This window comes from Bufo gargarizans, chromosome 8, assembly GCF_014858855.1.
Source record: "Bufo gargarizans isolate SCDJY-AF-19 chromosome 8, ASM1485885v1, whole genome shotgun sequence".
NCBI classification, from domain to species: Eukaryota; Metazoa; Chordata; class Amphibia; order Anura; family Bufonidae; genus Bufo; species Bufo gargarizans.
This window is the reverse complement of record NC_058087.1, coordinates 88,364,769-88,392,550: the sequence shown is the minus strand read 5'-3', so window position 1 is coordinate 88,392,550 and position 27,782 is coordinate 88,364,769. Positions and strand designations below refer to the sequence as shown.

Sequence of the window (27,782 nt, the reverse complement as noted above, 5' to 3'; positions counted from 1 at the left end):
TTCTGTGTCCCAGCGCAGCATACAGATGTCTATACATCAGGCCTTTGAACGAAAGCGCAAATACCCAGCCACCCACCCACAGGCCATAGCACTAAATGGGCACCATTCCAAATTGCTAGCCCTGGAAATGTTGGCATTTAGGCTTGTGGACACTGAGGCTATCCACAGCCTGATGGTGGTGGACATCCCATGTTACTCTGTCGCCAGCCGCTAATATTTTTCGTACACCAGCATGTGTCGTGTAACATCATCCGTGTCCTGACCAACACAGTTATTGAGAAGGTCCACTTAATGACTGACACATGGACAAGTGCTTTTGGCCAGGGATGCTACATTTCCCTGACGGGCACACTGGGTGAACGTTGTGGAGGCCGGAGAGCGAGTCGTACCCTGGGATGGCACAAGATCCCTACTTCCATCAGGGTTTTCGCCACCACCTACGTTAGTGGCTGCAACCCCCCTTCTCCTCTTCTGCCTCCTCCTCCACTTCCACCTCTGAATTATCATCTTGCAGCACCAGTCAGACATCAGTCAGTAGCTGGAAGCAGTGTAGCATTGCTGTGGGGAAGCGGCAACAGGCTGTGCTTAAACTGATCTGCTTAGGTGACAAACAGCACCCCACCGCAGAGCTGTGGCAGGGGATAAGGGACCAGACTGAGCTGTGGCTCTCGCCACTCAACCTAGAACCAGGCATAGTTGTGTCTGATAATGGCCATAACTTGGTGGCGGCTTTGGAGCTCGGCAAGCTCACACACATACCATGTCTAGCCCACGCGTTCAATCTAGTGGTTCAGCGTTTCTCAAAACCTACCCCATTTTGCCTAAGCTACTGGTGAAGATGCGCCGCGTGTGTGCCCATTTCCGCAAGTCATTGACAGCTTCCGCCGGTCTAGCAACGCTGCAGCAGCACTTGCAATTGCCAGCTCACCGACTGTTGTGTGACGTGAGCATGCGCTGGAACTCCACTTTCCACATGTTGGCCAGGCTTTGTGAGCAGCAGAGGGCAGTAGTGGAATACCAACATCAAAATGGTTGTTGCCTTTCCAGTCAGCTTCCAATCTTCACAAGCGACATGTTGGACCTGTGAAGTTTTACGCAACTTTGAGGAATCAACACAGATGGTGAGCGGCGATAAAGCTATTATGAGGGTAACCATCCCACTTCTATGTCTACTCAAACGCTCGCTTCTTAATTGAGGCAGATGCTTTGCATGTGGAAGAGGTAGAAATAGGGGAAGACAGTACACAGGGTGATAGCCAGGCCACCCTCAGTTTGTCTTCTCAGCGCGAATCTGATGATGATGAGGAGGAGGAGCAGCATACGGTTGCCTCCGCTACAGAGGGTAGTACCCATGGAAGTTTTATTCCATCTGTTCAGTGTGGATGGGTAGACGAAGAGGAAGAGGATGAGGAGATTGAGAGTCATCCTCCTGATGAGGACAGCAAAGTCTTGTCTGTTGGGACTCTGGCACACATGGCTGACTTTATGCTAGGCTGCCTTCCCTACGACCCTTGCGTTGTACGCATTTTTGGCCAACACCGATTACTGGTTGCTCATCCTTCTCGACCCCTGCTAACAAAGAGTACTTCTCATCTCTCATTCTTGTGGTGGAGAGGATGAGCAATACCAGAAGGTTCTTGTGGAAAAAATGCTCCAAAAATTTCCAGCTGACAACACTGGTTGCAGAGTACGTAGTTCCTTGGTTAACCGAGGAGGGGATACGAGGGGAACACACAGCAGTTCCAACAGAGGCAGGGCAACACTCTCCAAAGCCAGGGACAGTTTCATGACCCCCCCCCCAGCACCCTCAACCTGATGCGTGGCCTAGTGTCACAAGGAGGGAAGCATTTTGGAAGATGGTGAATGAGTAGGTAGCAGACCGTGTCAGCGTCTTCAGTGATCCTTCTGTGCCCAACAACTATTTGGTGTCCAAGCTGGACACGTGGCACGAACTGGCTGTCTACACCTTGGAGATGCTGGCCTTCCCCGCCACCAGTGATTTCTCAGAGTGTGTATTTAGCGCTGCTGGGGGCATAATAACTGATAAGCGCATCCGCCTGTCAACTGAAAATGCTGACCAGTTGACTCTTATAAAAATGAACAAGGCCTGGACTGCCCTTCTCTACTCCACCAGAGGAAAGCGGCTGAACATAAAGGCACTCTAAATGTGTTTTTTATGTGTATTGAATACACTGTATTCCCATGCACCCCTTCCACCACTAAAAAGGGTATATGGTTCAATCTCCCTTTTCTCGTCCTCCTCCTCCATCATATCAACATGCTTATTAGGCTGCCCTCGCTCCTAATGTTTTAGAGGGTCAGCTCAGCAGCAGGCCCCCACCCATAATGTTTTAGAGTGTCACCAGCAGGCCCTTGCCCATAATGTTTTTGAAGATCACCAGCAGGCCCTCGCCCCTAACGTTTTAGATGGTCAGATAAGCAGCAGGCACTCTCCCCTAATGTTTTAGAGGGTCAGCTCAGCAGCAGGCCCTAGCCCCTAATGTTTTAGAAGGTCAGATCAGCAGAAGGTACTCACCCCTAATGTTTTAGAGGGTCATCTTAGCAGTAGACTTTCATCCCTAATGTTTTACATGGTCACATCAGCAGCAGGCCCTCACCCCTAATGTTTTAGATGGTCAGATCAGCAGGTCCTTGCTCCAATAGTTTTTGAGGGTCACCAGAATGCCATCAATCATAATTTTTGAAGGGTGTGTAGGATGCCCTCCTTTATGTGTAATAAAGGGTGTATTGTAGTGCCAGTTCCTTTTAATTTTTAGCAGCCCTTTCACTTGGAAGCAGTGACCTAGAAGTCCAAAATGCATCCAGACATCCTCCCCATGCTGTTCCTGAACCATTTCAGTGGTGTTTCCATCAATTTCTCACCTTTTCCTGTGAACATCCTTTCCTCTTCACAGCAGGGGGTGCCTGGTTTAATGCTCTGGTTCTCCCATTGACTTCCATTGTGCTTGGGTGCTTGGTAGAGCACCCGAGCATCCCGAGGTGTTCTACTGGAGCACCCGAGTACTTTGGTGCTCGACCAACACTAATAAAGAAACAACACAACATATAATGCATACCGCATACCTGTAATTGGAATTGGGCCTTGTTCACACTTCAGTGATTTGGTCAGTGATTTCCATCAGTGATTTTGAGCCAAAAGCGAGTGGGTCAAAGACACAGAACATGTACAAATCTTTCCATTATACCTTATCTCTGTATAGCCTCCACTTGTAATTTGGGCTCAAAACCACTGAACAAATCACTGAAGTGCGCACTAATTAGCACCAAAACATGGTACTTAATTAAAATTTTGGTGAAGCCATCTGTTCTTTCGCATAAAAAAGTTGCCCCTGGTAAGGACAGCAGATCAGACATGGGTTTTGTTCTCCTTCGTGATTCCAATAATAAATACTGGAAAAAAACACACCAGCAAATTTCTTGGTTGTGAATAAGATCATCTACTTGTAATCTTCTCAGCAGTTTTTGGGTCTTGAGCCATGAGTGGAAAATTTGTGAGAGACTATACATCATTCTTCAGAGCAAGACATTATACTGACATGTCTATGGGCCATTTTGCAGCTGATTACTAGAAGATACTTTTACTAGGGCAATTGTTTTTTAATTGTATTTGTTACCCCAATACTTCCAGCTACAGCTACATAAAGTTGTATTGTGCTTTTTATCTCATGTGCAAATTATTCCAAAGATTCAATACTTGATTATTTTCCTTTAATTTTTTCTCAATAATTAGGTGTCGATTGATTCTTTATGGTTAATAAAATGTCTCAGCAACTGCATGATGTAGCATAGCTGACAGAGTTAAAGAGAATAGCCTGTTCTAGTGATTTGCATTTAGCTTACGACCTCTAAAAGGTACAGAATATGGGAATTGATGCAATATCTTCTGTAAAAATTATTCATCTTCCAGATATTGAGGTTTATGGTTCTCTCTTACCATGCCTTGCTATGTTAAAGTCCACATTAATAGAAAATGTCTTTCTAAGTCCAAATTTAGCCAGTTTGTCATTACAAAACAAAAATGGTAATTGCAAAAGAATGCTTATAAACTGCGCGCTGTATCTGAGACTCCGTAAAAGGAATTAGTTTTACTAAGCTTTGGGTAGTAATCGTCTAGAAGAATACTTGGGATCTGATAAATTCTTCTCATTGTTATCCACCATTTATAAGGCAGCATCTGTCTTCTGGTAGACAGTGAGTCATTGCCCTGCCTGGGGCTGGAGTAGAAAGGTTAGGATCCAATCCTTCCAGTATTACTTAAAGCTAAATGTGGAGGTGACCTATTAAACCCAGTCAAATAGAATTTTCAACCCTCACAAGATTAGAGGTTGTTTTTGACAATCAAGATAGCTCCCACGAACTTCTTTAGATTTTTTTGTAAAGCACCAGCCATTAAGGTGAAGTCATGCACTCAAAACAATAAAATTAAAGAAGTTTATCAAGTAACATTTTGCAGTCTTCTTTCATACGGATCACTTTATTGTACTTTATCAATCATTTTAACTCTGTAGACAACCAACTTTACTTTACTAACCATGTCTATGACTTTTAGGGATATCTACACTGCAGCGAGGTGGAGGTTTTTATAATACATAGTTAGGGGGGATTTATTTATACCAAAAAAAAAAGTGGTTTTATGTTATAATGGGTGCATAAGGGTATTTACTCAGCATGCACCTTCAAACATCTAGTTAAAATACCTCCTTAATTAAAAAAATTACAGTAGTTTTAAAAAAAAATAGCAGTCCAGCATCCTTAATCTGATAAATCATTGTTTTTGGTAGAAGTAATAATAGTAATTCATTTATTTGTATTATGTTGGCCCTTATTTAAGGAAGGAGGGTGGCAAATGTTGCAAATGTTGGTTATAATGCATTTCCTTCTGAAATACTTGGAAAAATGGGTCGTTCCAGACATTACCTTAAATAGTTGTTTGGAGAGGTTGAAACATAGAGAAGTGCAGCAAATTATAGGTTGCTTGTCTAAAATGATCTAAAATGCCTTAAAATGGCAACCAAAACCTGACAGATACAGTGGGGAACTATTGGTCAAATGGATTGAAGAATAGCCATAATGGCAAAGACTCAGCCAAGGTCACCTCCAGAGACATCAAAGAAGATCTGAAGTTACCAATGAACATTGCTACAATCAGAAGATGATTAAGTCAAATAGAAATTGTGCAACAGTTTTAGGACTGATGAACCCTAACAACTGAATTCAAGCCACAGTACACTGTGAAGACTGTAAAGCATGGTAGTGCAAAAATCATATGGGATGTTTCTCATACCATGGTTTTTGGACCTATTTATTGCTTACAAGGGATCAGGGATCAGTGTGAATATATCAAAATGCTGGAGAAAATAATTCAGCCCTATTTGGAAGAAGAAATTCCCTTGAAATGGGTTTCAACACAGCAATGACCCAAAACACATCAGTAGGGGATAACATCTTGGTCACAGACAGAAGAAATGTGCAATGTAGTCCAATCGTCCTGGATTGAAATACATGTTCATTATTATTATTATCATTAGTTCAGTAATTCAGAATAAAGTGAAATCTCAAGCATTTGTTTAGTTTATACATTACATTTTTTTAAGTTTTAAAGAAAAATGCTGGCCCTGATGTTTGAACAGCCTAATATTCCTCTTTATTTACTTTATGTAGGAGTACGGCTACATGGCCACGTGTCATACGACTTCTTGTAGCTGAAAACTTGCGCAACCACTGCTGTAATGGCGTTGCAATGCAACATGCTGTATTGCGACACCATTGAGTAACATTACAAAAAAATGTTGAATGACTTTCCAGTGGCCGTATCCTTTTTTTGTCGCAGGGCATGTCGCTGTGTAGCCCTACTATAAAGAATTAACACAAACTGAAGAAATGTTGTTATTAATTTGATTTGGGATTAAATGTGTAGTATTTCCAGTGCATTTGCATTTATGGAAATACAAGTTATTATAAATGATTTTGAGCTTTATTTGCTTTTTAAACTCACTGATATAGTTTTGAACACTACTATACATATATATATATATATAGATGAAAAAAGTCCAGTGGGAGCACCACCAGAGTACGGGTGCAAGGTCCAACACAGGGCAGTGGCAAACCCCAAAATTGTATAAAGCGAAGAAGTAGGACTGCACTCCAAAGTGTGGTAAAATAGCAGTGGTTTATTCACCCATGATATGGCAAGTCTTGCGACGTTTCGGCTCACAAGAGCCTTCCTCAAGCTTGAGGAAGGCTCTTGTGAGCCGAAACGTCGCAAGACTTGCCATATCATGGGTGAATAAACCACTGCTATTTTACCACACTTTGGAGTGCAGTCCTACTTCTTCGCTTTATATATATATATATATATATATATATATATATTCAGCTTCATGCTGTCAATGTAATCATAGTAACAGAAAGTACACCAGGGAAATCCATTTTCTTGTGCCATTCGCTACCTTACAGAAAGGCCTTTGTGCTATTTAAGCATACTTGACCCTGAGAAATCTGAAATGTTATTTTCTTTTTTGTCCTTTACGCTTTAAAAGTGGTAACAGCTTTTTTTAATAAGACAGCTGATGGAGATGGACCTTGAATGTGAAAGAGGTTTCAAGCAGAATATAGACAGGGACTCTATCCCAGTGCATTCCCAGTAGATAACAATATGACAACCGCAAGAGGAGTTCCAAACAATGTGTATCCTCATTTTTCATTTATATGACGCCAAACTATTAGACAGTGTAGTCCAGTAAGACGATGCAGAGCCAAAGCTAGAAAAATGCCATGTTTATATGAGTGAGCTTACAATTGACCCAGAACATACTGTGTCACCTTCAGAGTTATATTGAAAAAAAATGTTATCCTCATACCTTACATTACAAATCTTGCTTGATATCCCCTCTTCTGCAGATATGGAGTCCAGATCAGTATTTTTTTTCCCTACTGCCCCTATTCTCCTGTGCTCAGAGCTGCATTGACATACATTGTCTCCATTAGGCCCCTTTCACAAGGGCGAGTATTCCGCATGGATGCGATGCGTGAGTTGAACGCATTGCACCCGCACTGAATACCGACCCATTCATTTCTATAGGGCTGTTCACATGAGCGGTGATTTTCACGCATCACTTATGCGTTGCGTGAAAATCGCAGCATGCTCCTCTTTGCGCATTGCGGTGCGATAATCCACGCAACGCAGGCCCTATAGAAGTGAATGGGGTTGCTTGAAAATCGCAAGCATCCGCAAGCAAGTACGGATGCGGTGCGATTTTCATGCACGGTTGCTAGGAGACGATCGGGATGGAGACCCGATCATTATTATTTTCCCTTATAACATGGTTATAAGGGAAAATAATAGCATTCTGAATACAGAATGCATAGTAAAATAGCGCTGGAAGGGTTAAAAAAATAAATTAAAATTATTTAACTCACCTTAGTCCACTTGCTCACATAGCCGGCATCTCCTTCTGTCTTCATCTTAGCTTTTTGTAGCAACAAGGACCTTTGGTGACATCATAGTCATCACATGATCCATCACATGATCTTTTACCATGGTGATGGATTATGTGATGACTGTGACGTCACCAAAGGTCCTTGTTGCTACAAAAAGCTAAGATGAAGACAGAAGGAGATGCCGGCTACGCGAGCAAGTGGACTAAGGTGAGTTAATTTTTTATTTATTTAACCCTTCCAGCGCTATTTTACTATGCAGTCTGTATTCAGAGAATGCTATTATTTTCCCTTATAACCATGTTATAAGGGAAAATAATACAATCTACAGAACACCGAGCCCAAGCCCGAACTTCTGTGAAGAAGTTCTGGTTTGGGTACCAAACATGCACGATTTTTCTCACGCAAGTGCAAAACGCATTACAATGTTTTGCACTCGTGCGGAAAAATCGTGGGTGTTTCCGCAACACACCCGCACATTTTCCCGCAACGCCCGTGTGAAAGGGGCCTTATGTTACCACAGCCTAGCATTCAAGACTGGGTATTTCAGTGCAGCTTTGGGTGCTGACAGCGGGGGAACAGGGGGCAGTAGGAAAATAAGAATTTGTGATATAGTCTCCTTATCTGCAGTACTATTATGTATTACTGAAGATAATAGTCCAAAATTGGGGTGACATTTAGAGCTTATTACCTTCAAAATGTAACCACCCTAGCTGACCACAGCAGGTCTGTCTTCTCAAAACACCAGCAATCAGCTCATATAAGCAGGGAGAATTGCAGTCGCATATATCCCCTGCATGTATACATGAGTGAACTAGATGGTCGGACCAAGTCTTCAAATGTGAGAGCTGTCCTTTTAAAACATTCCCTGGCTGATGGATGTAGGGGTCCTGAGAAGAACACCTCCTCCTTTATAACATCAGTAAGCTCTAAGATGTAGCTATGTAGGAGTTATCATCTTGAGCAACTACTTGTAGTAGAGCATTAGGAACACAGACATATATTGACATGTACAATTTCCACATATTATTTTACACCATTATACGTATCTTAATTATAACACATATTACACCACAGGTTCATACAGTATAATTGAAGATCCTGGCCCCCAGGGCTAACTCTGTAACAGGACCCCCACCTACCATGTGCTTCTATAATATTGGTGCCTTCTTATGTGGGAGAGGGGTCTTTCAGCCCCATCGGGGGCTCCTGGGCCCAGTAGAGTCTGCCACCTCTGCACTGCCTAACCTACGACACTGTCTGAATGGCTGCCATGTACTACATCCTCTGATCCAGAGCCATGTCTAGTTTTTCCTTCACTTGTTGCTCCCTCGCCTTGGCACTCAGGGCATATACCCTGCCAGCTCACTGATAGCTACCCCCCTGATTTGATCATATATAATTCTACAGATGATCTGGGCGTGGCAATTTCCTCTGGAAAAAGCAGCCGTATGCCTCTGGCCAGCTAAATTGTTAGAGGGGTTGTCTGTAATTAGACAAGCCCCTTTAGGTAAGCTGGCTTCCTGTTATATTTCCCAGTGCTTGTGTATGATAGTATATGTGTAGGAGGATAAGATTGAAGAACTGGAAGTTTCCCTACCCATCAAGCCACATTTTTTGTTAGAGGCAAGTGATAACATAAGCATGACAGAGCTGACCGGCTGTGTGGAACTCGGGATTTACACGTTGTCTGCATTGCTGCTTCAGAAAATCAGACAGAATGGGATTCAGTTACATTGTATACAGGGATAAGATTATTTACAATTGGTGTAGTTTGTGATGTTTAGAAGGAAACTGTATGTACATAACTTAGATTAATACAAGACTTGAGCAGGAGCGATGTCTGACGTCCTTGCGTGCCTGACAGTGCACAAAGTCTTGATTGCTGTATTAATCCTGCTAGTGTTAAGGGATTCACAAACGTTAAGATTGGAAGTGAATTAGGACGAGCTTTCCTTCATCATAAGGATTAATTTAATATCCCATGGATGCTCATTAGTCTAAAGGGCAATTTATGAGAAAGAGTGTAAAAATGGCTTCTAGATTTCTACCACTATACACATATACGTTTTTTTGATTTTTTTAGAAAGAATGCTGTATGATAAACTTGTTGAGGTTTCCCCTATTAGTGTACAGCCAAATGTTCTGTTTTTTTTATATTTTATTATCCCTTAAGGACCCTGGGATTTTCCATTTTTGCGTTTTCGTATATTTTCTTTTACACTGTACACTATGTGGTAAAATTGACCCGTTATCTTCATTCTCCAGGTCAGTACGGTTCCAACGATACCACACATTCTATAATTATTCTTGCATTTTAATACTGAAATTATTTTTATTTTTTTACCTTTGAGGAAACCATATTCTGACCCCTATAACTTTTTTGCAGCTATGTGTACAGGGCTGTGTGAGGGCTCATTTTTGCGGGCCGATCTGTTCTTTTCAGTGACTTTTTTAATCACTTTTTCCAAAAAACTTATTGGGTAGTTGATGTGACAAAAAATTGCAAATTGGCATTTTTTTTTTTTTCCTGCTATGCCATTTGCCGTATGCCATTAATATTGTTATATTTTAATAGTATGGGCATTTTCGCACACGGCGATGCCCATGATGCAAATTTTTTTGTTAAGTATTTTTTTATTTTTTAAGGAAATGGGGGTGATTTGAGCTTTTATTTTATTTTTTAGATTTGTAAAAAAAAATTTTTTCTTTTTTTAAGTCACCTTGGGTGACAATAACAGGCAATCATTCGATTGCCCATAGTATTCAGTGATGGCTAAATAGCCAATATTGAAGAATTCATTTGCACTATAATCAATACAAGGCTGCCACCTAGTGGCCTGTATTGATATGTACATCTAATTGACTCTGAAGCCTGGTTGAGGCTTCGGTCAATTAGCGCAAGGTAACAGATTCCCCAATTTCAGCAGGGGAAAGCTGCTACCAGACCGGAAGTGCACAACTTCCGGTTCCGGTCTACGCAGATGCCGTGGTCACATTTGACCACAGCATCTGAAGGGTAAGATGTGGCTGATCGCATACATTTAAAACAGCAGAAACCCTGCGGCTAAAGTGCCCGCTGCACGTGCGAATAAGTGCCATGTTTAGGGATCGGACCCATGACGTACAGCTACGTCATGGGTTCTTAAAGGGTTAAAAAACAGGAGTGGATTAAATAAAGAGGAGAAGTAATATTTTTCCTTTATACTTTCTCTCCTTTTATGATCCACACCCGATTCTGGCTTCCTAAACTGCATCATAAAACCTATATGGCCATAGGGAAAAAAACTGCATGAAAACGGCAAGAATTTGGACATGGTGGAGATACTTGTGATCGTCGCAAGCAGCTTGAGACCGGTTGCGATAATGCCATGATTTTGCAGCAGCTCATGTTCAACCAAATGTTGCTGTGGAAACAAAGCCTTATATGACTCTATAGCATAACTTCTTGTAGGGCTTCATGTATAAAAATTACTCATGCAGGAAAAAATGAAATAGTTGCCCACAGCAAGCAATGATATCATATATTTTGTGATTGGTACATTTCTATCCAGCTATCCACACCATAGCTGTGAATTGGAGGAGGTGTATATTTGATCCAAAGGCATCATGAATAAAAATGGTCTTGTTTTCGAAACACAGAGAACCCAACAGCTGTCAGTAAGGCCCCTTTCACACGAGCGAGTTTTCCGTGCGGGTGCGATGCGTGACGTGACCCCGCACCCGCACTGAATCCTGACCCATTCATTTCAATGAGTCTGTGTACACGAGGTTTTTTTAACGCACCAGTTCTGCGTTGCGTGAAAAACGCAGCATGTTCTATATTCTACGTTTTTCACGCAGCCCTGGCCCCATAGATGTGAATGGGGCTGCGTGAAAAACGCATTGCATCCGCAAGCAAGTGCGGATGCAATGCTTTTTTCACGGATGTTTGCTAAGAGATGTTGTTTGTAAACCTTCAGTTTTTTATCACGCGCATGAAAAACGCATTGCACTTGCACGGAAAAAACTGAACAACTGAACGCAATCGCAGAAAAAACTGACTGAAATTGCTTGCAAAGTGGTGCGAGTTTTCCTGAACTGAAAAGTCTTGTCGCCATCTGCAAATTTCAAGGCGCATTGGCAACCATTTTGGTGCCCATCTCAAGCAATGCACTACTAAGGAAGCGCTGCGGCTCCTTCAAACAGCTGTTCAGCAGGGGTTCCAAGAGGTACCAAGAGTGGAACCACTACATATAGGCCGTCAATACTGTATCTCTGGAATAGGTCAGAACATGGTACTTAGATTTATTGGAAAGGTTTCAAATCCAACATTTCACAAGCAGATGCACTCAAAAAGACAAGAAGTAAAAAAGATCTTGGCAATTCGTTGCTTTAAGCTCATGTCTCAGAAGGGAGTGCAGTACAGAAGGAGATTGAGTTAAAGGGGTTATCAACAGCCTGTTGACAGAGAGGAGGTGGGCGGGGCATGTGACAATTGCAGCCAATCACTGGCTGCAGTGGTGACCTGCTCCCACTGCATCATGACAAATCACATAACACAAGGGGAGCAGGTCACTGCTGCAGCCAGCCATTGGTGGCAGTGGACATGTGCCCTTTCCCCCTCTACAGTATATTGATAACAGCGCACCAGGATGATGATGAGCCATCCAGGGATTAATAGAGACCGGACCCAGCAGTGGGGACCAAGTACATATGATCACCACTGCAGGTCAGCCACCCTGTGAGGTCTGATATAATGTTGACTAACCACTTTAATGTATTAGCACAATTGTTAAATTTTAAGCTAATAGAAGCTCAAAGGGTAGGCACAAAAGCATCTATGGTATTTTCAGTCCCGGTTTCTAAACCAGCAGGCTGAGAGCAATATATGGAGGAAAGCAGATCTAGATTGCTAATCCATTTTGCATGATCATATTATGTAATGCAGAAGATACAGAACTATCCATTTGGATGTGTCATCTATAATGTGCATTAGTCTTTTCAGAAAATGGATTTTCCTATTTTCTTTTTTTTTTTGCAAGGTATAATAGGCTCGGTTTTCTCATGGGTTATTTGAGATGTCAGATTTTAATAGGCTTCCTATAGGCTTCTTAAGTCCCAGAAGAAAGGAAACACTGTAATGTATATGTAGATGGCCTGCAATTTAGAAACTAAGGCATATGTAATCAAACCATTTTAACAATAAGAACAGTCAATATTTTGGAAGCACACTATAGCAAAATCGATATAAAAGGGTTAGTCCATACAGGAGAAACTATAGTGTATGTTATAATAGGGTAAATGGTCCTGGCATGAGTATTTTTATTACAATCTGGAGGATGAAACATTTCCAGGGAATCTTTCAGCTCTGAAACACCCCCCAAACGTCAGTAAGCGGCGTATAGCGTAAGGGACGCTGAGTCCGATTATGTCATTCTTATCTTTATACTCGCCTGCATTCTGACATTGTGCTCTGACAAAGCAGAAGTAAAATACAGTGAGAGGACTCCATTTTGAGTCCTCTCTGTTATGTGCATGAGCTCAGGAGTCCTCTCAATGCATTGTACTGCTGGTTTGTGGGAGCACAGCGTCAGACTGCGATTATGAAGCTAAAAAAAGTACATAATCGGACTCAGCGTCACAATATACACCACTTACTGTAGTTTGGGGGGTGTTTTATTCATTTAGCTATCTTGTTTGCTAAGCATTGATCCAAACATATTTGATCTTCTACATACGTAGTAACAGAAGCTGAGACCAAATAACCTATTATGGCATTCTGAGTTAATCGAGAGAGGCGTCTCTAATTGACCAGAACAGTTACATGGTACCCATCTACCTCACAGTGTATTGTATGGACAGCCCATCTACCCTGTGGTGGCACTGAAATTCAGGTAAGGCACTGGCTCTCCTTAAAGTGACCAGCCCTGTATGGAGACTCAATATGCAAAGAGGTATTGCTCATGGAAAGAGAACCATTTTGATAGCGCCACCTTGTGGAAGTGGCTCCCTATGAATCAAAATCTGACTTTTTAGAAAGTCTTGGGGCATGACAAGGGAAAATAGCCAAGCCAAATATTCATCTGTAGACGGAGTAAGATTGTGTCTGGCTGAGAGTGATGCCTTGGATGCAGCTTAGGCCGGGTACTGGCTCTTCCTAAAAGGACCAACTCTGTATGGAAACTCACTGGAAGCACTCCATGGCATGGAGACTTATTGGCAATGCTCCATGGGAAAACAATATGCAAAGAGGTAGTCAGATTTGACTTATAAGGAGTCACTTCCACCATGTGGTGCTAACGAGATGGTCCTCTTTTCTTTGGAGATACCTCTTTGCATGTGGCATTGTAAGGGAATACTAGCAGAAATGAGATAAAATATGTTTTACTCCTTTAGTTCTTTCACAATAATAAATTCTGATTCGGACTTTCCACTTTCTCCGAGGACTACTTGATCATTTGACCACATTTATAATTGCCTCTCGGCACGTGTCCACCTAGCCTGGTGTGTGGGATGTAAACCTTGCGTTCACCATTGTATCTCTTATAGACCTACATTTGCAAAACAAAATGACTGGTTTTCTCATTGCTACAGTAGATAACGTGGGATCGCTTTCAATAAAGTGCCAATGTGACCTCACAGCAGATCAATTAGCATCACTTACCAGAGCATAAAGGAAGTTTTAATGCTAGATGGTGGGAGCTGCCGTTTTCTTCTGTTGGATACTACAGAAAGGTTCTATGACTATCAATATGCTGAGCACCACCACAGCGCATAGTGTGGAGCCAGCCACAGACCATGTGGGACATTCAAATGAGATCTGCAGTTCTACAAGAGCTCCTAGCAGTCTCATTCGCTTCAGACAATTTATCTACGAACTTAATGTGGACAACGCATTTCAAGAATGGATGGTTCTTCTATTCTGTTCCGTTCCTACACTGGGGCTGAGGAAGAGAACAATCAATTTTTATAATACGTTGTCCAAAGTTTGTGCTGCTTTCATATTCAACCGAAAGTTCTGCAAAGGCAGCATTACCCACACACCAAACAAACCCACCAACTGCATTTTCAGGGACAGAAAGATGGGGGGTCCATCTCTGGATTGTGGATAACATGGAAAATCAATTTTTTTCTTTTTAGTAGGGCAATATTGGAAAAGGCAGCCATATGAGAAAAAGATGCATTGCTGAAGAAGCCCTAACATGTATGAAACGTGAGGTTTATGACAAAGTAACTGGAAATAAATAGTTACATTGGGTCACTCAGTGCAGTACCTTTATACAGTCTGCAGATGTCATGCAGTAGTCAATGGATGCACGATCTGATGTTGTCATTTATACAAAATCTCATGCATTTAGTTATTGGTATCCACAAGCAGAACATGATTTCCATTTAGGAACATTCTCTTTTTAACTTCTACCCCTTTGAAGTTGGTGATGGTGTTTCAGTGTTGGGACATTCTCAAAACAACAAGTTACAGGTTAATTAGCAAAAATGGAAACATCTAAGACAAATAAGGGAACAGAACTGTAAATGCAACACCAGAAAAAAATCTAAAGGAATCTTGCAATATTACACCTTATGCGAGGGAAGCTGAAAAGCTACAGCAGAGGAGGTGAGAAAACTCTTCTCACTTGTCTTACAGATCCTGAAATACCTCATGTTACATAAACGCGCACCCTAAGAAGAGAAAATCATATTTAATCCGAGCAATGCGCACACTGGAAATACAGAAAAAAGCATGCACTTACAATGATTATACAATGAATGAAACCTTGAACTAGGGAACAGTCACAAAAAATCGCATTAAGATCGTGCAGGTTTTAAAACCAGCATTCCCTGCTTCTCTGGAGTCTGCGTAAAGCATGCCCATGTGATTTGTATACTGGGAAGTGTAATACGTATGCCCGCCACTGTGCTGTAACAAATTGGCCAGTAAGACCATGGTCACACATTGTGGATTGTGTCCACAATCTGCCTCTAGATCAGCAACCTGCGGAACTCCAGCTGTGGTGAACCTACAACTCCCAGCATGCACTAGGGCTGCAGCTAACGATTATTTGAATAATCGATTAGTTGCCGATTAATTTCTACGATTAATCGATTAATCGGAAAAAACGACAAAATTACCAAACAGAGAGGTTTATATGATCTTACTTGAAAAATTATGTTTAAAGGCCATATTAAAACAAATTGTGGACGACACTATTATGGGGGATCTGTGGACGACACTATTATGGGGGATCTGTGGACGACACTATTATGGGGGATCTGTGGACGACACTATTATGGGGGATCTGTGGACGACACTATTATGGGGGATCTGTGGACGACACTATTATGGGGGATCTGTAGACGACACTATTATGGGGGATCTGTGGACGACACTATTATGGGGGATCTGTGGACGACACTTATGGGGGATCTGTGGACGACACTTATGGGGGATCTGTGGACGGCGTAGTTATGGGGGATCTGTGGACGGCGTAGTTATGGGGGATCTGTGGACGGCGTAGTTATGGGGGATCTGTGGACGGCGTAGTTATGGAGAGGGGGATCTGTGCACTGTTATGGGCATAACAGTGCACAGATCCCTTTCCTCATAACAGTGCACAGATCCCTTTCCTCATAACAGTGCACAGATCCCTTTCCTCATAACAGTGCACAGATCCCTTTCCTCATAACAGTGCACAGATCCCTTTCCTCATAACAGTGCACAGACCCCCCTCCCCATAGCAGTGCCATAGACAGATCCTCCCCCCCTTCCCATAGCAGTGCCATAGACAGATTCCCCCTTCCCCCTTCCCCCTTCCCCCTTCCCCCTTCCCAACAGCCCCGGCCCCGATGCTTGCATCTTTATTTTACCTTTTTACAATGACGCTCCCGCTCCTGTAACAGCCAGGCAGAGCGGACAGCGGCGTAACGTCACTCAATCACGTGACGCGCCTGCTCCGCCCACCTCATGAATGAAGGAGGCGGAGCAGGCGTGTCACGTGAGTGAGTGACGTTACGCCGCCGTCCGCTCTGCCTGGCTGTTACAGGAGCGGGAGCGTCATTGTAAAAAGGTAAAATAAAGATGCAGCGACCGCCCGCCCGAATAGCAACGAATCGGCGATTATTCGATAACTGGATTCGTCGACAACGAATCCAGTTATCGAATATAATCGATTACATCGATTAATCGTTGCAGCCCTAGCATGCACACTTGCTTAGCTGTCTTCTGAACTCCCATAGAAGTGAATGGCAGGAAACAGTAAAAACGGAATTTTGGACCGCTTGTTCCGGTGCTTGTCTGGAGGAAATATTCACCAGGATCACTGGGTGAAGTAGATACTTTTATTCGCAGGTTAGTCAGCGCATTTTGAGGGTGGAAAGCCCTCTTCTTCAGGACAATCTGCATTTACAGTGAAAGTGAGATACCGAGTTTTTAAAGCAGTGGTTTTGGCGCGCAGGCCAGAGGGGGAGCAGAGTGCGAGTGTGTTCACCTTGAGGGACTCTGCTCTCCAGAGGCTCTGGGTGCCGTAGGATCGAAATTGTGAGCTTTCATTAACAGTGGTTGTGACTCCTCAAGTCCTTCTCCAAATTCTGACCGTGTGAAGAAACTCTTTGAGGTCAGGTTCACTGTTAAAGGGCTTTTCCCGGATTTACGTACTGATGGTCTATCTTCAGGATAGGCCATGAATATCTGACCCCCAGGAACCCCACCCATCAGCGGGTCAGAGGTGTGGCGCATCTCGAGAGCTTGGGCTTCTTCCTAAGCCATGGCCATGTGATATCTTGTTCATCTGTCACGTGGCCTACGTGCAGCTCAGTCGACTTTAATGCTAATGGGGCTGAGATATGGTACCAAGCACAGCCACTATATAAAGGACAGTGCTATGCTTGGTAAACTGTGAAGAGGACACAGGCCATGGCTTCCCCGAACAGCTGATTGGCAGGGGTGCTGGGAGTCAGACCCCCACCAATCTCACATTGATGACCTATCTCAAGGATAGGTCAACAGTATGTAAATCCCAGCGAACCCCTTGAAGGCTGAACGTGTTGGCAAGCTTGCGGACTCTTTCCAGAATTGTGCATGCTGTGAACTAAGAGTGTGTTCACATTTGAAATTAAAGGGCAACTTTTCTGTCTTTTTTTGTAAAAAGTTAAGGAAACTACTGGTATATTACTTTAAATTTTAGAAACAAGCAACGTAAACACAGCAAAAACAAAATAAAAATGTAAATGCATATAAAATGTGACTTGTTAATATACCCTAATTCAGACTGTAATATCTATATATAATGTCAAAACAGTGTCTTAAGGTGAACGTACCAATTATATTCACGCTCCAGTTTGTATGTATAGTACTGATATGCTAGGGAAATGCATAATATCCGCCTCCAACAAAATCAACAGTATTATAACACTGAGGTTATCAGCTGCAAGTACTACTCTACTGTAGTAACATCTGCCAGCGAAGTTTCCTCTATCTCTGTTATGCATGCTCTTCAGAGACGTAGACACCGATGACAATAGAGGGCAAAGTGTTCACTCGCTTTTGGCCCCATTCACGGTGAATGGGCCTCTACAGATATGCTTAGTGTGGACGCTGGGAGCTTTTCCTGGCGTACACTCGGAGCATTCATTACTAACATGATGTGAACATACCCTTATTTATTTATTTTTGCTCCAATTTAACTTAAAAGCAGAGGTTTACCAGTATACTGGGGATATACAAAGCCTTGTCGCAGTGAGGGCCCACAATATGAGACCAGACACAATTAAACCAAAGGTACGCCTAATGCTTATATACATTTCTGTCTGTGCACCTTGAGAGGATTGAATTGCACCATGTTGTTCGGTGATATCTACATTGACATGCCTGTTCCTGAAGTTGGAGTGCTCTGTGGGGCCCCACTTCTGCCGATGCTCAGGCACTGTGGCTTTTTCCTTCTGCATCTCTCACTCTGACATGGCTGTTTAAGTCTGTAAATGGCTGTAAATTGTGGAGGAAATGCAACGCAGTGGTTCCTACAAGTATATATGGAGGGGCGTAACTACCATAGCGGCAGACCAGACAACTGCTATGGGGCCCAGGGCAAGAGGGGGCCCAGTCTTAGTTGGGATTATCTCCTCTTCTACTGGAGGTAAAAACCTGGTCAGGACTCTACCCTCTAAAGGAACAACTTTTAGCAAATGAAGCCGTGAAAAAATGTCCCAAGGGTCATTGTAAAGGGTTTAGGCAGAAACCCTTCTGTCCTGTGTGGGGGGCCTGGTTATATCCTTGCTGTGGGGCCCTTACTTCTCTATGTACGCCACTGTATATATGTGACCTGACCTCGCCACAGATGGTGCTCAGAGGCGGGTTAGCATGAAGAAGCAATGCATAGCTTCAGAACCAGAATATACACAAGGTTTATCTGTAAGTATGGAGCAGGAGCTCATAGGTCTGCACAGCAGATAATACACCCATGGAAGCAGCTCCAAACAGGCATCCATCTTTCCTAACAGATCGCTTACTTTTTGTTTTATTTCTCAGTTTCTTGGGAGAAGAAAATACGCAAATGTGCAAATAGGGGCACATATATTAAGACCTACATTTAATAAGCCCTATACCTGGTGGTAGATCCGCTAGATAGGCGCCAACCTCTTCATAACTTTGGCGGATCCACCACCGCTTCTAAATGTAAGACAGCTTCCCATTTTCAATGCCTAAAATATGCCAGTCCCCTTCCCCAACCACGCCATGCCCACTTTTTTAGACCTGGCGCGAGTGGGGAAAAGTCGCAGATTGTTGCACAAAGGTCCTTTGTGCTGCAATCTGCACCAGAAATATGCCTAATTTAGGCGTATTTCTGTTTAATAAATGGCCTCCATAATCTTAAAAAGTTTTATGTTTTTATTTTCATCCCTTTCTTCAGCTATCATCCTTACATGAATTAAAGAGGATGAAGAATGTAGCCTGCAGTGTAGAATGGCGCAGCTAAATACACACTAGAAAGGCGCTTCTTGTTTACCCTGCAAAATACATCTTCTCATTACAAGAAAATAGACAATTTAATGTCTGCTTTTTACAAGAATAGAGCATATATTGCTGACATGTTTTTAACTACACCAAAAGTGTATAAATAAGAGATTTAAACCGAATATTTTATGCCCCTTTATTTTGCATTAGATGCTTTATAACGACAAGACAATTTAACTCATTTTAAGCAGCCAGGTTCCGGAAGGCACATATCTTCACACAGTTTGTCTCAATTACACATAAGGGCTTAGGGCTCTTTCACATCAGCGCTATTTCCTATAAGAAAGAATCAAAATAACGGAAGTGACGGATTCGCCACATAACTGACAGAAGCAATTGACATTTCATTTGCAGGAATTTCTGCGGCAAATCTTCTGTGAATGAATCTACTCTGAAGTGCGCACGATGGAAGTTTTTTACATAAATGTCTTTTCTGTCCCAGAAACGTTAAAATCAGTTCACACCAGCGTCAAGGCCTTCGTTTACAGAACAGTCCATGACAGATACATCAGATCCTTTGCACTTTGCACTGGCCAGTAATAATAATTGGTGCCACTTCTTGGTCTGTACAAATCACTGTACTGCAGTTACCTGCTTATCTGTCATTCTAATCCTGTCTGTAATGATATCACCTCTCTGTATTGATAAGACAAGATCCTCCATTCACAATAGGTGATTGTTATCTATTCTTTCCTTGTACACTGACCTCTGCACAGGCCAAGAAGCATATCTAGAAAATTCTCCCACAGAAGTTAATGAGGTCTGCCCTGACCATTGTGTCTATGGACCATGGGGCTGCCGTAAAGCAGTTTTCTTAATGATTTCTAAATGCTGTTAAAACAGTTCAGGCAAGATGGCTGCCCCCATAATCATGTTAAGGAAATAGAACTAAAAAAAAATCTGTAATCAGAAAATAAGAACAGATTAGAAAAAAGGATATGTTTCTATCTGGTTTGAACTGGCAGATAAAATTTTTGGTGACATACATGCCTAAAGCCTTTGTCACAGGGATGGGTCCTTTCTCTGGCAGCCCCCTCCCCCATACTTTTAAAACACTTTTCCCCTTACAGTAGTTATGCACACATTGTACCCCCTCACAGTAGTTTTGCCCCATCGTGTCTCCTCACAGTTGTAATGTCCCTACTGCACCCCTTCACAGTAGTTATGCGCTCAATGCACCCCTTCACAGTAGTTATATCCACATTGTGCCCCCTCACAGTAGTTATATCCACATTGTGCCCCCTCACAGTAGTTATGCCCACCCTGTGCTGCCTCACAGTAGTTATGCCCTCAATGCATCTCTTCACAGTAGTCATGCCCACATTGTGCCCCCCTCACAGTAGTTATCACTTCATTGTGCCTCTTTCACAGTAGTTATGCCCACATTGTGCTCCCTCACAGTAGTTATGCCCTCATTGTGCAGCTTCACAGTAGTTATGCCCTCATTGTGCCCCCCCTTACAGTAGTTATGCCCTGTTTGTGCCCCCTTCAGAGTAGTTATTCCCCCACTCTATCCCCCTAACAGTAGATATGCACCTTCTGTGTCCCCATAGCAGTTGTTATGCCCCTTCACAGTTAGTATGTTCTCTCTGTGTCCCCTTCTGTGTAGTTATGGCCTCCCTGTGCCCCCTCACAATAGTTATGCCCTCTATGTGCCCCCAAAACTGTTATGACCCTTCACACTAGGAATGCCCTCTGTTTGCCCCCTTCACAGTAGTAATGTCCTCTCTATGCCCCTTTCACAGCAGTAATGCCCTGTCTGTGCCCCCTTCACAGTAGTAATGCTCACAATCAGCCCCCTCAGTGTTAATAAAATAAAATTAAAAAAACGAAAAAAAGAAACCTGTAACTATTCACCTTCTCCCATTCCGGATGATCAGATCCAGCACTCCCCTGCAGGCACAGACTCCAGGACAGGCTGGCAGTGCGATCTGTGCCTGGAGGAGTATTGGTGGAAGCACTCATTACATCCAGGACTGCCTGTAAGCTGGCACCTGTGATAGACTGCCCCCTTCCACCCGCTCCTCCATTGGCACACCACTGGTGACACATTTCCAGAATGAGTAAAAACATGGATGCTTTCTTCAGACTTGCCCACATGTCGTGTATAGTTCTGCAGCTCCGCTCCCTGGAAGTAAAGGGTATTGAGCTGCTATATCACACACAACCTCTGGCTTGGTGAGATTCTCGTATTTTAGGACTGTTCTTTCCATCTTAACAAAATTGTCAACAAAACCTCTAAACAGTAGTGTAAACGGTGCAATAAAGAGATGATAACATGTTTGATTTATTGTATAATGCAACAATTGTCAAACAAAATAAAAGATAAAAAACTACGCCTCTGTCTACTCCTTCACGGTTTCACTGGATTTAACTGTTTCTTTGCTGTAGGAGCTGGACTGGAGATAAGCCTCCATTTACATGCATTTCCAGTAAGACATGAAGTAATAATAAAATAAAAAAAACTTCCTCCACGAAGCTAATCCGGGAAGGACAGGCTGGTGATGCGCTCAGGGCCAGAAAGGATTTGTTTTTTTAGGCTGATTCAGGGGGCCGCAGGTGGCAGACATTGTGTAGAATTTACACTTGTGCTCCATTAATTGCTGACATATCCTTCTCACTCCCTCTCGCTCCCCCTCCCCCTCCTGCCTCCAGGGATAACAGCCGAGATGCAGGCTCAGACTGGTACCCGGCAGAAACACCAGCCAGCCAGCCAATTAGCTGTCAGGATGTAGAGCGAGAGGAGAAGAGCTGCAGTAGTCTAGCAACAGAGGAAACAGCTGAGGAGCGGGCTAGGCCGGCGCCCAGGCTCAGACAGGCCACCCAATTACCAGGCCGCATCTACTACTGAAGGGGTTACTTAGCAACAGTCATCATCATGGCGCCCCCTCCCTTCCTGTAACACCTTGCTCCAGCTCTCTGTATAAGCCTAATTACACTTTATTCGCCTCCTCTTCTTATATTTAAGCCTCTGGAGGGTAAAGGGAAACCTAAACGTACAATTTAACCCCATAACTATGCTCCTGAAAATCAACGCAAGCTAATCAATTAAATCCTGCGCATCTAGAAAGGAAACACGTATTGTAGCTATCAGATATGCACATGGTTACTCCATGGAGATGTAGCAGAGCTGAATGTGTGTTCCACAGGACGGCAGATAGATCTACTGTGCGATCTTCACTCGATATTCACGCGATATCATGATGTGCAAAAGAAGCGGTTCTATGACAAATCAGCTACAGAATATGTAACTTGTGACAGTGATCAGTCCTAACAGTGGAATGGTATTTATTAACACCTTAGTGACCAATCACACATGATTGCCGTGTGTCTCCCGGCATAGCAGTGGTGCTGGGTCCTAGATCCTATGGATGCCTCAGTTACATCTAAAAACGTAAAGCAGTTATCCAAAGACTAATGTAAAAAATGAAAATCAGGCTTGATATAGTAGATGACCATCTCTAAACAAAGCCAGAACCAGCCCTGTACCTCACATGGATCCGGAGATTATTATTATTTATTAAAGCGCCATTCATTCCATAGCAATGTACAGAGGAGATCTCCCCATTTATTGCTCTGCTAGATTTATATCAAGCTGACAGCTCAGGGGCATGTCCTTTCTACTGCAGCTCAGGGGCGTGTCCTTTCTACTGCCGCTCAGGGGCATGTCCTTTCTACTGCAGCTCAGGGGACGTGTCCTTTCTACTGCAGCTCAGGGGGCGTGTCCTTTCTACTGCAGCTCAGAGGCATGCCCTTTCTACTGCAGCTCAGGGGGCGTGTCCTTTCTACTGCAGCTCAGGGGGCGTGTCATTTCTACTGTCGCTCAGGGGCGTGTCCTTTCTACTGCAGCTCTCTCCCTATTCAAGAGGCAGTTGAAAGATGAAACTGAGCATGTGCGGCTTTCTCGGTGAACCGGACAAAGAAATATAAAAAAAAAAAATCTGCAAGTGGTACTATACAGATATATTTAACTGAAAAACTCAGTGGCTATACTACATTTTTAATTACATGCAATTACAAAAGTATTCAGATCCAGGTGTTGGTTTGAAAACTGTAGAATATTTTTTGTGGGACAAACCCTTTAACAGTAAAAAAAATTATGTCCCATGCAGGTATTTTGGGATCTCTTGGGGGACAGATTATACAGCAAAAATATTAGACAAATGTAATAAACTTTTTTTTTATAAAGAAAAGCCCCTCTCCCCCCCAAAAAAACTCCACAACTTACGTCATAGGGGCTCAATACCGGAAAAAAAAGCTTCAGTATTGTCTCCATTCATTGTCAATGGGGAGTGGGGACAAAACTGAACTAAACAGCTCAGAGTGCTCCAAAATGCATTCCATTCCCATACCGGAGGGCAAACGGCAACATGTTATATTTTGCTTTCTGTCCTGAGAAACTGATGAAGACGGATCCGTCATGACCCCCAATGCAAGTCAATGGGGATGGATCTGTTTTCTCTGCCACAATAGAAAACGGATCCGTCCCCCATTGACTTTCATGGAGTTCGTGATGGATCAGTTTTGGCAATGTTAAAGATAATACAACCGGATCCGTTCATAACGGATGCAGACGGTTGTATTATCAGTAACGGAAACGTTTTTACCCTAAGCATTGCATATAAAAAAAACTACGCCCATTAGTTATCTACGCAACCATAAAAACCTGTAGAATTAATTTAACAGCTTAATCAATGTGAAACAAAAAAGGAACTACCATAACTCGCTATATGAGATGCACGCTCCATGTTTAGGGGAGTCATTATTAAGGAACTATGGTCCTTGATTCAAGACCATCATGTGCTCTGCCCGGCGTGATGGGCCCTGCACTGCAGAGCAGCATTTATCACATCAATCCGGGCGCTCCTAGCTGGCGCAGATTTCAGTCATTATTTATGGCAGGTTCTGGCGTAAATAAGGCTGGATGTGTAATGCCCTCGCTACGCCTCCTTTTTGTAAACTGGCGGTGCAAAAATGCCAGTTGTGACTAAAAACTTTTTTTTAGAAATATGGTGTAATGGGAATGATAGATCCCCTTATGTCTCTTCACTAGTTATTTTATGCTGGGATTGGTGCACAAAGAGAGCATTTCACCTATCAACAGTGATGTATTAGTACTTAAAGGGGTTGTCCCGTCTCTCAGTCTTCCCTCCTTTCCCCTGCCGCAGCTCACCGCTTCCTGTGCTTTGTATGGGCGGTACCTTCCACTTTGAGTGATGTTCTGCTGATGTCCCTTGCCTGTACGAGGGCACGCCCAGTGCAGCTGAGCGCTAACAGGCCTATTGGCAGCACCTACAGCAGCTGCTTGCACTCTGCATTGCTTTAGCTAATAGCTCCTGGGCTACTGAACATGAGCACTTCTATTTATTACTACTGCAATGCAGAGTGGTGGTCGGGTCGGAAGATGACACGCATGCGCGAATATGCGCGTTTACGTGGTCCCGGCCAGCACAGGTAAGAACAAGGTAACCAAGACACGTAAGCAAGCAGGACCACTACTGCAGTATCGCATTGCTGACTGTAACCTCCGACAAAGGGAAAGGAGAATTAGGAAGAGAAGGAAGCCACAGCGATAACACCATGGGTAGGGTACGTTTATTATTAGGCTCAAAGGAACAAAATGAAAGACCCCTTTAAATCCCCCATAAAATGACATAAAACAACACTGCTAGACCGCCTCACTTATTTCTGCTGGAAATGTATCCATGACATTGGATGACCGTAGACTGTGCAGGGACCTAACATAGTGACAAGGAGAAAGGGATCACATTGTGGTCAATTTATTTACATTATTAGGAGGCATAAGAGAGGAACAGGACAAAGCAGAGTTGTAAGAGGTCTGCTCCAGAACAGTTATTCTTACGTAAAGCAGACATGACATTGTAGACGCACAGCACATTGACAGAATTCAGCAGATCCTCCCGGTAGATCCTGTTTTTTCCGGCCGGTATAAAGCATCTATTTTCTGGCAGGAAGATATAGTACTTAGATCATCACGGATTAAGCAGACTGTGGAAGGCTGGGGTGGCTGCATTGTGTTTGCTGTGAGTGCCGAGCATTTAAACCTTACCACTCTGAAGCATTAATGCAGATTTTATGTACTGTTAAATATATCTCTGGGTGCTCGGAAGATTTTATGATTTTCCAAAGATAATCCTTACTAATTGGTTTAAACTGTCTGCTGGAAAAAAAAAAACTACAGGAGAAGAGGAAAGAATCAATTTCTGGCTCATATTCAATTTTCAAATTTATCTGCTGTCTGATCTTCCCATTCCTGCCTATTGTCAATGCCTCCTGTGATGTCTCCGCTGCATTGTACCCACAACAGACAGTCATCTACAACCGGACTGGTAACCCCACAGTGAGATATAACTTACAGTGATATTTTTGGAAAGTCCCTAATTATTGGAAGGCTCATGTACATGGTATAGCCTTGCACATATATAGCCTTCATGTGCTGTCCCACAGCATCACTGGACATAATGATGGAGTATTAGGTGGTGCCCTGTCCTTTCACTGCTATGGGACATTCAAAAATAGCAGAGTGTCCCATAGCAGTAAATGGAGAGGATGCCACGGTAGCAAGGCATGCTCTTCATTCATGGCGGCTTCCTGTTCTTAAGACAGGAGTAGCCCCCAGAGGTGGGACCTGCACCTCTTGGGCAGTTATGGCATATCCTATCGCTATGCCATAAACTTTCAGATGGGACAACCACTTTAAAGGTGTTTCAGAGATTTTTATACTCTATAGGTCATCAGTATCTGATCAGTGATCAGCTGTTCGAGAAGGCACCGGAGCTCACAGTGGCGCTGTGGCCTACATGGTCTAGGCCAGTGATAGCTAACCTTGGCACTCCAGCTGTGGTAGAACTACAACTCCCAAGATGCCCCCCTTGCTTGGCTGCTCTCAGAACTCTATAGAAATAAATGGAACATGCTTGGAGTTGTAGTTTCACCACAGCTGGAGTGCCAAGGTTAGCCATCACTGGTCTAGGCTAAGCTGCGAAAAGGCCATGGTGCTACTGTGAGCGCCAGTGCCTTCTCAAGCAGCTAATCACTGATAAAGTCTCTGAAGACCCCTTTAAAGTGGTTAAAGTGTCGGACCCCCACCCATCAGTATTAAAGTCTCAGAAAACCCCTTCAATCTTGAACCCCAAGTAAAGTTCTTCCTGAAATGACTATTATCATGAACCATGTTCTGTTATTTCTGATATTCTAACTCATCCTTGCTGTTGTAACCTACATGTTGTAGTTCTTCTAAGGCTTTCTTCACACTGGAGCCATCGCTTCCGTTTTCACAGGAGCCATCACATTTTATAAGAGGTTTAGTGACTATAATGAGAATCTCTGGTGCTTATTGTTTATTGGACAGAGCAGCGCTATGGACGAACAGAACCTACCGAAAACAAAATTCCAACTAAAAAAGCTATCGTGGCCGACAAATACACTGTTTACAGCCACTTTGGAGAAAGAGAAGAGAGGCTCAAGTCACTCACCTGTATGCGTTCTCTGGTGGGCCTTCAAATGTGAGCTCTTTGTGTAGACCTTTCTGCAACCATTAAACTGACACCTATGAACTCTTTTCTTGTTTTCAGGTGAGGCTTCGCCCGCGTTCCCAGCCTGCTCACTGTCACTTAGGCTGCACTTTGATGTTATGGCAGATGATGAGGATTCTGCTGCCTTTCCAGAGCTAACAGAGGCTTTTTTTGCAACCAGTTTTAATGTGACGGTTCCATCCAAAGCAGACAGAGACTGTGGTGTTTTCACCAGATGCCGACTGAGTTCCGGAGAAGATGGCGGCGTTAGTGATGTCACTGCGTTAAGCTGTGCCTGATTTACAGATGTATAACACTCTGTAGAGGAACTGGCAGGCTGTAAGCTGACACATGATTCTGACAGCAGTTTGTCTTGGGAAAGTAGCAGGTCCATACTAGGGCGCTTCTCATACGTACTGATGTCCACAGGAATTACAATGGGGTCCAGCTTACGGCCACATCCATCTGTACCTTGAGAAATGGAGCTGTTCAAGAAAGAGTCAAAATCTTCTCCAAATGTCTCTGACATCTTCCGTGGTTCTGTCTGCAAATACCGTTCCAACTCCAGACAGGTCTATAAAGGGACAGGAGAGAAATTGAATCAGCAAAGAATATTTGATATAAAATGATAAAAAGCCAGTCAAATAAACTTACACCGCTGAAACATTGAGGGTAATGCAAATGTGACTTAGCGATAACCCAGGCACTACAGCTAATGGTCTATGTTACGATGTAGCAGGCCTACCTGCAGTCCTGTGTAAAACCACCACACATATGATATGCCTTTGAACTCTGCTAAA

General features: G+C 43.2%; 1 protein-coding gene across 1 annotated transcript in view; it reads right to left on the bottom strand.

Annotated features, from left to right (window-relative positions):
• The window catches only part of KLF7 (Kruppel like factor 7), a 140,062-nt gene that overhangs the window by 22,763 nt on the left and 89,517 nt on the right, over positions 1-27,782 (bottom strand). The window contains exon 2 of the mRNA XM_044304387.1: positions 26,944-27,556. Coding sequence (XP_044160322.1) covers positions 26,944-27,556 — 613 coding nt within the window. The remainder of the gene's footprint in view (positions 1-26,943; positions 27,557-27,782) is intronic.